At 54.8% G+C, this 12,074-nt stretch overlaps 1 protein-coding gene across 3 annotated transcripts; it reads right to left on the bottom strand.

Annotated features, from left to right (window-relative positions):
- Positions 1-296: 296 nt before the first annotated feature.
- CDCP2 (CUB domain containing protein 2) lies at positions 297-10,283 on the bottom strand. 3 transcript variants are annotated; one of them, XM_074906160.1, is made up of 8 exons: positions 10,204-10,283; positions 9,946-10,020; positions 9,464-9,597; positions 7,324-7,671; positions 6,899-7,243; positions 6,058-6,411; positions 3,101-3,279; positions 297-2,897 (listed from the first exon to the last, which is right to left on the bottom strand). In XM_074906160.1, the coding sequence occupies exons 3-8, from the start codon at positions 9,537-9,539 to the stop codon at positions 2,583-2,585; spliced, it is 1,617 nt and encodes a 538-aa protein (XP_074762261.1). In that variant the 5' UTR covers positions 9,540-9,597; positions 9,946-10,020; positions 10,204-10,283; the 3' UTR covers positions 297-2,582. The 3 variants fall into 3 exon arrangements, with proteins under 3 accessions (XP_074762261.1, XP_074762260.1, XP_074762262.1); XM_074906159.1 differs by lacking the exon at positions 10,204-10,283 and having other exon boundaries at positions 9,946-10,119; XM_074906161.1 differs by lacking the exon at positions 10,204-10,283 and having other exon boundaries at positions 7,324-7,587; positions 9,946-10,119.
- Positions 10,284-12,074: the final 1,791 nt, after the last annotated feature.

The raw sequence follows: 12,074 nt of genomic DNA, 5'->3' as shown, positions 1-12,074 counted from the left end.
TTTAACAGTGGACATCAGTGAGCAAAATCCTGTGGGGCAGCAAGAGACTGGATGCCAAAACCCAAAGGAGAAAATGGGAGGCTTGCACATGCTGGAGTGTGACTGGAGGGTGAGGAAGATCCGTGCTGGGCGAGCACGGGAGGCTTTCCTCGCTCTGAGGGGGATGACGGGCCCGAGTGGCTCACCGCCGGGGGCAGCCGCAGATGCAGCTGTGAACGCAACCGGGAACAAGCCAGGAAAGGGCTTTTGTAAACCTTCAAGTCACATTTAATTGCCCCAGCCATGAGCCCCTGGATAATGCTCTGCGGGGCCAGGGTGCTGGGGAGCCCCTTGGCTCGGGGGAGAGGATGTGCTCCCACGCTTCGGTCCAGAGCTGGAAACCCTCCCTGCAACGAGAGTAACAGCAGTCCAGTTTGCTGTAAGACTCTGGGACCAGATCCAACTCCTTATTTGAGTTCAACACCACCAGCTACCCAGAAAAGCCTTTTTCCTTGCAAATCACAGGGTGCCAGAGGCTCCCACTGGGCAAGGAGTTGCCCATCCTGTGGGCAAGGGGCTGGATGCTGCTGGGTGCTGTGGGCTCCCCACCAGGCATGAGCGGCTGCAGCATTCACCTGTTTCAGCAAAACCTGGGCTGCCAGGAAGGTTAATTATATCTTTAAGTTTCTTCAGTTGTCCAATCTTGTAACTATGGTCTCAAGCTGACAGTTATATACCTAGCAATTAGCTGGCAGCAAGGCTTTGCAGGCAGCAGGGGGGTCTGGCCTTGTTTCCCATCGATGTACACAACACGCTCTCAAAACGTTGACTTAATGGAGCTTAACAGGGCTGGCAAATATTTCACACAGAAATCTTGCATTTGCCGACATGTTGCACCAACAGACACCGAATCAATGCAGGCTCTGATAACAAAGGCTCCTCGGTTAGGAGGCATGCGCAGATTTGTGCCGCCTTTCCTCCCCAGACACCCTCTCAGACATCCGTGGGCTGGTGTAAACCAGGAGGAAAAGTCACTTGATCATCATCCTTTTCCTTTTACTGTTGCTTCCTCTGATGCCCTGATGTACAGACCTGTCCCAGTGGGTGTGGGAAGCAGAACATCAGCCAGGAAAGCCTTTCACCTACGGGACTGTCCTGCTGGCTCCTGCTAAAAATCCCACCAGTGGATTCAGCAGCAAGAGGGGTTTGCTGTGTGGTGTGATGCTTTACAGGAACAGCCAGGACCCCCCTTAGGATGGGTTCATGTTTGGAGATAGCGCTATTGAAAAATGGCTCCTGGATTACCCACTGCCCTCAAATTCGATTTTTTTGCCCTTGAATGTCCACATTTGGACAGTTTAAGATCTCTCCCTGCACCAGAGTGTGTTTTGCAGAGTTTGGGGTGGGTGGTCCCTCTGCCAGGCTCCCAGGGCTGCATTCACCCTGCTTCTGCAGTGAGATTTCATGTGGACTTTGCCATATGCTGGCTCTGGCCCATGCCAGGACAAACACAGGCTGCTCTGTGATAGCCACCCGCTGCGTGATGCTGAAAGGGAATTTTCTTCGCGTTGGTACGGCACAAGAGGCAGGTGGGGGTTATTTGGCCATCCAGCAGTCAGTAGCATCAGGGCTCTTGGGGAGGAACCCAAGTTTTCTGGAGGTGCAGATGACAACAGGACTCTTGTTTTCATGCTCTCAGCTGCTGAGCTCACCTTCTGCGAGGACCAAGGGTGGAGGTCTGGTGTCGCTGAGGCTGTCAGCAAAGCCAGACAGTCCCAGAGGAGCCAACCCCTCCTGCTGAGGCCATCTTTAAAAGGTTACTGAAACCTCCGTGCCCAGGGTTTCAGACTCTGGGAGCGATGCCAGTATGGAGCTCACAGTGGTGGATGCCTGGGCATGCTGGAAAGGAGCAAAACACAGAGAAGAGAGATTGTTCTCCTTCCCTGGTGACTGAAGTGCTCAGGTGAGTCCTGTGAGCAATGGGTGGGTTAGACGACATCTGAAAATCAGATGAGGATCTCCAGAAAACTCACTGAATGCATCTCATCACATCACCCACGGACATCCGAAAACCACCTGGAACCATCTACATGAGCTACATCTATACTTGCTGAGTGGAGATACCTCTAACACAGCTCTATGGTACCCCCCTGAGCACGGGTGGGAGCGTGGAAAATATTTGTTGGGAATATCATTGTGTTTGGGGATGGTTTGTACCTTCAAGAATTCAGCTAGAAATAACTGAGAGGATGATTTGCAGCCATTGGCAAACAATGTTACTTTCCCGAAAAGCAGCAGTACCAGAGGGAAAACAAATTGAAGCAGGTGCGGGAAGAGTTAGGAAGTGCAAGAATTGCATTCCTGAGCCAAATGGACAGATTGAGACAGAGGAACACAAATTGGGAAGGGAAACGGCTGCCTATTGCCCAGATTTTTCAGGCGCTGGGAGGTTGGGTTCAGGCTCTGTTTCAGGGCCTGGGAGCTGTGTCTCCATGTGAGCAGCTGTGTTAGTGCTCAGCCTAGGGTGAGGGTGGATTTTGGGGTGCATTTCCACTCTGGGCAGGGCTGGGATTGCAAGCCCTGGAGATCTGGGGAGCAGCACCCTACAGAAGCACCAACCCCACCACCGCAATGACCATGAGGAGCCCGGCCAGGATGCAGATACTGATGAAGATGATGTCGCTGGTGTCCTGGCTCTTGATTTCGTGGGTGACCGTTGCTCCCCCCTCCCGCTGCTGGGCATCCACCAGGTTTTCTGCCTGGCTGAGCCTGGATGGGTTGGGGCCGGCAATGAGGGTCACTGAGGCTTCCTTCCTCTTGGGCTCACACTGCACCTCGTACTGGTGGATGTCCTCCTGGCCACCCGCTGAAAAATCGATGTAGAGGGTGCTGACGATGACAGACGTGTTGTTGCGTTTCTGCAAGACAAGGGTCGTAGCTCATCAGGGCTTTGTGCAGCTCGTTTTCACAGAGGTTTGGAGGGCAGTTGCCCATGGATCAGACCAGCATCTACTGGTAAGACAGGACAGGGACTGGGAACTTCTCTCTGCAGCTGGTACAACCATTGCGGGGCTGACTATCTACTCAGCTTGCTTTGAAGGAAGTTTTGCTGACTGCTTACCTGGGATTCAGTGCCACAGGTGTCAAACCTGGTGTGTATTTTAAAGTTCCCGCCAACCACCTGGGCTGCACAGAAGGGGGTCCCCAAATAAATCCTCTTCCTCTCCAGCTGGGCCAGGGACCGCACGGGGATCTGGATGTGGAAGTCTGTCCGGGTGCAGCTGACGTTCATGGGCACAACTGTTGGGACAGAAAACAAAGTACACATGAAGGACGGCTGGGAGGGGATTTCCCCAGGCTGCAGCGACTGCAGTAGCTCAGTGCAGAGCCACAGCCATTTTCAAAGCTCGCTGCCCCCATCACACATGAAGCAGGCAACCAGTGGTGCCAGGAGTAGCAGAGACATCGGCATCATGAGTTTGCCATGCATCTCGCAGTAGCTGGTGTTGCTGTAGGACTCATGGGATGAGTTTTCAGGAAAAAAGGAGCTACACCTGAACTGCGGAAAGCAATATCAGTATTTTAGCTCTGTCCTGTGACAAAGTCAGGCACAGTTGGCTCCCAGGCATTGCCCTGCTTTCTGCCCCAGGGAGAGACCCCACCAACAACCCTCTTGAGCTTCATCCTCCTTCACAGCTCCCCGAGAGACACTCAAGTGCCATTACAGGCCACACCATCAGGTCACCACTGCCATAATCAAGGAGGGATTTACCCTGTGAGAGCAGCCACTCTCCATCATTGCAAAGCCAGCGAACCATTTGAGTTACTGCCCAGGATTAGACCATGAGAGCTTTGCTGACGGCTGCCGTGGGCACAGAGCTCCCCTGCATGCTACAACACCCCTGCAAGAGACTCTTACAGTGACAAAATGGAGGAGATGCATCTCAGGAGGACCCCACCCCTGCCCACCCTGGAGTGATGGTCCCCAAGGAAGGGTGAACTGGGTCCCCGGCCCTGGGGCAGCCTCCTAGGGATGGCCCAGCCCAGGTCCTGTCGCAAGCATCATCAGCCCTCCACCGCCCCCAGAACGTTATTTTTGATGGGGAGCTGGTGAAGAGTGTGTGGAGGGAGCTGCAGTTGAAATGCCCATGATGTCAAGATGAAGAGCAAGGAAACCCAGCCCCTCTCCATCACTCTGCCTCGAGCACCGTATTTGGCCCGTCTGAATGCAGAAAGCATTCTCACAGGGAAAGAAGCAGGGAGGAAAAATGCCCCCCTCTTTAAAGTTAATCCTGACTCAGCTTGAACCAGCCACTTGGGCAGTATGAATTATTGAATTATTCCAGCTTCCTCTGAATCTTGGCCTTATGAAACTGGTAAGACGCAATAAAATCAATACAAAAAAAATAGTGTCCCTTTTCTCCACTTAGTGCATTATAAAATCATTAGAAGATTTACCAAATAACTAAAGTGCATTAGATCAAGAGGAGGAGGAGGAGAAAATGGATCCTATCTCCCGGCGTGAATGCTTTCACTCAAGCGGCCATAAATCATACACGCCCAGCCCAAGTCATGCCCTTTCGCGGGCCTGGAAGGAAAATATCTGCATGGCTGAAGGGCCATAGATGTGGACACAAAAAGAAAATATTTGCATGTCTGAAGAGCTGTGGATGTGGACGTGGAGGCTGAGGTGCCCCTTTGCCACCGAGGGCTCCTGAGGAAGCCAGTGGTGGGGAGAGGCCGGTGGCCCTGCGGAGGGCAGCTGCTCTCCTGGCAGGGTGCTGGCGGTTGGATGTGCCATGCAGGCTGCTAATTGCAAGCAGATGCCCAAATCGCTGGGCAAACAGAGCAGGCAGCCTTAGCTTTACGGAGGGAGGCTTGGTTTTATGTTCAAGCTTTTGTCCACCGCCAACGTGCATCCAGCAGTGTGTACTGGGGGATGTGGGAGCTTCAGGCAGCTGGGAGAAGCCACGTCCTTCTCCGTGATGGGGCTTTCCCCTGCTGTTCAAGCTAGCATCCCATCTATCTGCCTGCAAGCTCCTCCGAAGGGAATGGGGTTTCTCCATGACCAGACACAGTGAGGCCAAGATTTCTCTCCCTGCACACCACTGTAAAACAGTAAGAAATAAACAGGACAAGGACAGGGACAGACCTGCTGTACACACTAAGGTCCTAATAGATGTCTGGTACAACCTCACTCAGGCTGCAGAGGCTGAGGACAAAACTTCATCCCATCTCTTACCCTTAATGCCACATACCTCCAGGTCGCTTCTGCTACACTGAAAATGAAAAATGGTTTTGCTGCTGAGGGATAAAAAGCTTGTAAACCCAGGGCCAGCCACCCCCAGCTCCTGTGCTGCTCATCCAGCAGCTCTGCTCTGGCTCCTGCCCACCAACGAGGCTGCCCCTGACTGAATCATCCCTGACACACAGGTCAGCTCAGATGTAATTATCTTGAAATACAACAAATGCCATAAATTTGCTGGCTTTTGAGGTGCAGAGGTTGGCAAATACACGAGGAAGGTTACACACCGCTCCTCCCACCAGCTGCGGATGCACCAGCTGGGATATGGGCACACTGGCAGCAGAGAGGTCCCGGGCAGGGTTGGCTGGGAGGATTTGGGAGCACCGTGCCCCAGGAGTCCTGCCCCTCCGGTGCTGCTGCCAGAGGAGGAGGGGACATGTTTTATGTCTGCCTGCTCAGCCATGTGCCAGCAGGGATGGAGAAGAGAACAGTGTCGTGATGCTTGAAGTGGTCACCTACCCTGGGGCTTTGGTCCCATAAAAACCACCTGGGTTTTCTCTCCTTCATGCCCTGAGAGAGGAGCAGGAGCATCGAAGTGGCAGAGATGCCAGGAAGAGAAGCTGGAAAGCATCTCCTGAATACTAAGCATGACGTGGAGCATGTGCATCTCGCACTCTGCGAGAGCGGGAACTCACCCACCACACCTTCTTCACCTCATCCCTAAAGAGCCACGTGCTCTGCTCCTTCACTTCATGGTTCTTCTGGAAATTACATGGTCTTGGGCATATCCCAATGGAAATAAAGCACTGCAGAGCACCCAAGTGAGACCTTACCTCCCACGTAGGCGATGGAGAAGCCCCTCTTGGCCGTGTTGCGGTCGGTGTGGAGGACCAGCAGCAGCTGGTTGCTGCGGGAGGTGACAGGTGCCAGGCTCTCCCACCCGCACCAGCGCCCCAGAAGGGACCCGTCCTCAGTGCCACCATCGAAGGCAGCCAGGTGGTCATAGTCACAGCCACCCGTCAGGCTGCTCCGGCCCTCCAGCTCCATGTCCAGGAAGAAGACCTTGACCCGGTAGCCCGGGGGCAGCTGGATGCTCCACTGGCACTTGAGGTTGTTGGGGTAGAAGTTGGGGTACCGAGGGCTAGAGAAATTCCCTTTGACGGTGGTGAACACCTCCTGGCACTCACCTGCTTAGGGAAAAAGGGGAAAGGAAATAATGAAAGCCAACCTGAAGGCCCCTGAGCGGGGATAAGCTGGCAGATGAGCAATCCCTTATTTTATTGCTAAAGCATGCACTGCCCTCCACCTCACCGCTCCCCGGACTTGCATCTGGCTGATGGACACCTGTCAGTTTTGGGGAATATTCCAAGGTGGCCAAAGTCCTACAAGGGCAGAGAGGGAAAACCTGTATCCCCAGGGAATGTCATGAGCAAGGGGGAAGGACGGCCCTTGCTCAAGAGAAAGACAACCCAGGGCCTGGGAGAGCCACAACAACGCCATTTGCTTTGTGTGGTGGTTTACACTTCACACCATCACCTCATGAGCTCTCCCCAAAGGGCTCCTCTCCGCTATCATCTCCTCTTGCTGCTGTGGGAGGGACAGCATCGCCACCACCACCTTGGGGACCCATCCCCACATCCTTCCCACTGCCCCACCACCCCGAGAACCCCGCACCCGAGTAGAAATGGGCCTTGAAGCCCCTGCCACCGATGTTGAAGTCTGACTTGAAGAGGAGGAGGAGGTGCGGGGTGGAGGAGACGGTGCGGGGCGGGCGGGTGTTGCCGCAGTAGCGTCCCAGGCGGGGGGCGGCAGTGGTGGGGCCATCGAACAGGGCCACATAGTCAAAGCCACAGCCCTGGCCCCCCTCCACCTGGAAGTCAGCGAACACCAGGGTGAGGAGGCCGCTGCCACCGTCCCCCCCGATGTTCCAGCGGCACTCGGCGTCGTTGGGGTAGGTCTCAGGGTAGCGGGGGCTGGTGATCTCCCCGGACAGCCCCGTCAGCTGCCCGCCACAGGCATCTGTGAGGAGGCACGAATGGTGAGGATGGTGGGAGAGGATGGACAGACGATTCTCCGCCACCACCATCCCTCCTCACTACCTTTCCGGTAGGCGGCGGCGAAGCCACGCTTGGCCACGTGGCGGTCGGAGCGGAAGACGACGGCCATGACGTGCCAGGCGGAGGAGAAGGGTGGTGGGGGGCTGTGGCCGCAGAAGGTGCCCAGGAGGTTGCCCCGGTCTCGAGCAGCCCCGTTGTAGACCTGGAGGTAGTCGTAGGCGCAGGCAGCATGGTACTCCAGCTCGAAGTGGCTGAAGGAGAGCAGGACGGAGGAGCCCTCGGCCACCACGATCAGCCACGTGCACTCTGTCTCGTAGGGGTACAGCCCTGGGAAGTTGGGGCTGGAGAAATTGCCGGAGGGTGCTGAGAGCACCCCCCCGCATTTGATGCCTGGGGGACACAGAGGTGGATGTGATGTCCCCTTTCCATGGGAAAGCCTAAAAGAACGGAGACGGGGTGCACAGCACCGGCTCCATCCCACCACCAGCACTACCGAAACACCAGCACCCTGCAGATCTCCGGTGGGCTCAGCCCCCGCCTTCTCCCTGGACACGAGTACCCCCATCAGCTTTCATCCCTCCACTGCCCCCTTCTCCCCCTGCCACTCCTGTGCTGCCCCATGGTGTGGCTGCAGCAGGGCTCAGCCGTGCCCATGAGCTTGTCCTGCCAGCGACAGCGTGACGTCCCCATCGATTTATTGCTGGGAAAAAGAAAGTAGGGAGTGAGTTTTAAAGGCTCACTGGCTCCAGCCTCACCAGTGCCCCGGCTGCCCAGCCCCTCAGCTTTGTGCCTCCCACTAATGATGCACCCCCCATATAATGGCAGTATCGGTGAATTCAAGCTGGAAGAAATAGGGGTGAAGGGCTTGATGCGCTTAACAATGAGTTATGCATGTAGGGATCGATTTTCTAATGAAATCTTCATACTGAGACATGGTTATTATAAAATAAGGCGGAAGGGGGGGGGGGGGGGCGGCTGCCACCTGCCCCTGGGTCTGATTAGGGTTGGGGTGAAGAGGCTGATACAGTGGGCACATACATCATGTCTGGGAGGGACACAGACCCTGTGCAGCCCCCGGGAGACCTGTGCGGGTTCCCAAGCAAGGTTGGGCACTCGCTGCCATCAATCTCGGCCAAGTATATTGCAAATCAATAGCCAGCCAGCGCGCGTTGCTTTTCATCACGCTCGCCGGTGCCGTGACCTCCCAGCGAGGGGGGGGTCCTGCGGATGTGTGTGATGCAGCACCACAGAAAAAAATGGGTAAGAGGGGGGTGTGCATGTGTGGGTGTGTCGGCATAAGCAGCAAAGCTGGCCAGATCTAAAACCGCCTTGCTAATTACCAGGGATAGATAATAAAGTAATATGGGGCTGGTACTAAAGGAATAATGTAATTGGAATTAAATATCCAAGAGGGGAGCATGTGGGTGGGGTGAATAGCCATGGGGCAGGCAGATTGATGGATGAAGGGCTGGGTGACTTGGGGTGCTCTGGGAAGCCCAGGTGGGTGCAGGCAGGGGGGTGAGCAGGCAGCCCTGGGCAGCGGGGCAGCTGCTTGCCCCTCAGGAGCACCCCCACTGGGGCAAAGATGGGGTTTGGTTTCTGACACAGCCCCTTTGTGAGAAAGGCCCTGCTGTTTTCGGGGAGGGGTACTGCTCATTAGCCAAGTTACTGGCCTGATCTGGCCCACCCTAGCCCCCTGGATTACTGTGTTGTCTGCTAACCCTGCCCTGAGTCCTGGGGGGTGTTTTATCCAGGTAAGGTGAGGGGTTTATTACACGCACAGCAGCATACACATGCATACATACATTCAAATATATATGTACAAATATGTGTGCAATGTGTATATATATATATATTTATATAGGCATGTGCAACTCCAGAAGTTAACAAACCCTTCAGCAAACACCACAACAGGACAACCCCTACCTGCAATCTTCAGGGAAATAAGCGTGAGACAGAAAATCAAGTGCGGAGCAGTGTCCCGCACTTCCTGCTGCGCTCAGCGACTGCAGATCCCAGCTCCTTTCCCCAGGCCAAGCTGGGCAGCCCCTGGCCTGAGCAAACGCCTCTCCCTGCACAGGCTGAGAGCTGGGACCTGCTTGCACCCCAGAGCCACTGCAGCACCCTCAAACAGCCCTCTCCTCCCCGGGGTCCCCACTGGGAGATGGGACCAGGCTCTTACCTCTGCTGGGAGCATCCCCAAGAGCCCCGCACAGCACGGCCAGCGCTGCCAGGCAGCCCAACCCCATGCACCCCATCCTCCGGCAGGCAAATCTCCCCTCACCGGCACCCGAGCATTCTTTTGGATCTGTCTATCTGTGAGGAAAAAAAATAAATAAAGAGAGAAATAAATAAAAAGCGTGAGGACGGTAGAATTAATGGCAGACTGAATAATTCATCGCTTGTTTGAATTAAGAGCAGCACAGTAACTTGATCTATTCCTCCCTTCCTTCACTCAGTTTTAATGATCTGGATCAAATGTCCCAAGGATTTACACTATACCAGATACCTTGTCAATACACTATATTTAGAAGAGATATTAATGTTTCAGATATGGTGTATAATGGCAGTAAGTCTGGGCTGACAATACGCCCTTAAGGGGCTATGAAAATAATTTAGTTCGCCAAGCAAGCCAGTGAACCAAAATGGGAATTTCAGACTTACCACGGAAAAGCACCTCAGGAATTAACGTGATTTGTACTGCGGCACCCACTGCACAAAGCCAGGCAGTGGTGAAAGCTAGAGAAAGAGGGAACAGGATTTAAATGCAGCCACATCTCCAGGTCGACTGCCAGGTCAGCATCCCTGCAGCGAGTGCCCAGGCTCTGCGGGATGCTCAGCCCGGGAAAGCGGCAGTCGCGAGCACTAAAGATAGCAAATCCCACCTCCCCCAAGGAAGAGTAGAGATGAATTGTGACTCACGGGCAAAAAACATTGTTTATTATAGAACCTGCTAAGGCCTTGGAGAATTACCATCTTCTTCCACGCCAGCTCACACTCCTTCTCACCCAGGCTCTTGGATGCACTCGGCTGAAGGTAATCAAGGCTTTGCATTCGGTGGGAAAGATGTGCTCCTCGTGCTGTGCCACATTAGCTGGAGAAAGCCCAAACCCAGCAGTGGTTCAGTTCCTTCCCTCTCGCCCAGGAGAGAACAGACTTTCCTGCTGCCATAGCCCACACCCAGATGAATGCCAGGAAACAATAACCCACACAGGCTTCCCAGCGTGAGGGACCTGTGCTAAAAAAGTCACCTTCAAAGCAGTGGGGAAAGAAGCAGTGAGTATCTCTAAATCTTGGGTGGAGAGACAAGTTGCATTTATTAATTAAGCAACGAGGATCGATGCCTGAGACATTTCCTGTGGATTAATGATGGGCTGGGAGGAGCTGATGGCCTGAGGTGCAGCTAAGGACCATTAACGCCAACTGGTCATGAATCCCCAGGAAATGCTCCATGCCAAGGTCGTTAAGTGCCTGCATATATTTATGGGTAATAATAACAACAATAATATTTGTATAGGCTCTCTCCCCACTGCCTGGCCTCACTGGAGCCAGGCTGAGGGCTGATGGGAGCATCGGGGCATCCCAGGCAGGAGCCCTCTGTCCTGAGCCCAGCGGAGGTGGGGTACATTGGGGTGTCTGTCCTGGGGCATTGGGCAGTGCGTCACCCCATGGGCACCAGGACTAAGTGCACGTTCAGAGGAGTTGATGCAAGGCAGCTCTCCCTGTCCCGGGCTGCAGCACAAAGCTCCAGCTTGGGGAGATGGCTGCTGTGCTGGCACATCTCCTGCCAACCTCTCAGGGATACTGCAGAGCTTCATTAGCTGCTTTGCCAACGGGTTTGGAGAGGAAGGCTGTCCCTGTGCCTTGTCCAACACACATGGGGCCAGCACCCACAGCAAAGAGGCAGGAGAGGTCTGGCACCGTGGGTGATGGACAACGTGCTCCCCAGCTTCTCCATTGTTGAACGACAGAGCCACACATTCACCCTCGCCACATCCATCTCCGGCAACACCCGCTGTCCTCCCGCCCTTCTACCGACGGCCTCAGCGCCGCGGCACCTCTCAGCATGGAGCCAGAGTCTGGGACACCAGTAGCTATGTGGCCACTCTTCTCCATCCCTCCAGCTGCGCTCTATATCAGCGACATCCCCAGGAGACCAGGGGGAGAGGCCAGGGCTGTGCAGCACAGCAGCTGTGCCCCCCTCCTGGGAGAGGGCATCCATCACCCCCTCCTGGCCCGGGGGTGGCTGTTCCCTGGCTGGGCCTGAGCCCAGGTGACACAAGCAGAGAGGGAGGGTGGAGGGAGGCAGGGGGAGGATGAGATGTGGCAGGGAGCAGGCAGAGGAGCCAGGCAGGTCCTTCTGCATGAGGTCTGGTTGGAGATGCTCTGGCTAAACCCAGGGTGCTCTGGCTCCGGCCAAAGACACAGTGGGTGATTTTGAGGTGTGGTCTATCAGGGCTGCCTCTATTCCCCTTTGGGAAAATTTATAAATCGTGAGTCAAAAAGGCATTTGATTCATTTAAATAGAAAGGATGTGATCAGGACTGAGACTTCAGAGGAGATCAAAGGTTTAAATACAGTCCCCAGGAGAAACAGGAATTATTTAGGCAGGAAATAATGAGATGAAATGGAGAAGGTATTTAAGCTGCACATGAGGAAGAAGAAAGGAAGCAAAGCAAAGTCCCTTTCCCCAGCACGGCGCTGCCCAGGCAGTGGGGGCTTCCTGGGGGGCAGCCAGAGCACCAAAGCATCCTGCCAGCACCCCCCTGCCCCGGCAGGAGAGGGATCCTGCC

Source organism: Athene noctua, chromosome 5 (assembly GCF_965140245.1).
Source record: "Athene noctua chromosome 5, bAthNoc1.hap1.1, whole genome shotgun sequence".
NCBI lineage: Eukaryota > Metazoa > Chordata > Aves > Strigiformes > Strigidae > Athene > Athene noctua.
This window is presented reverse-complemented; position numbering and strand designations above follow the sequence as displayed.

Coding starts and splice junctions, on each gene's coding strand:
- CDCP2 (XM_074906160.1), bottom strand. CDS start 9,539: ATGGGGTGCATGGGGTTGGGCTGCCTGGCAGCGCTGGCCGTGCTGTGC. Junction 7,244..7,323: donor CGCCGCCGCCTACCGGAAAG/GTAGTGAGGAGG, acceptor GCCTCCTCACAG/ATGCCTGTGGCGGGCAGCTG. Junction 2,898..3,100: donor CCTGTGGCACTGAATCCCAG/GTAAGCAGTCAG, acceptor CTTGTCTTGCAG/AAACGCAACAACACGTCTGT.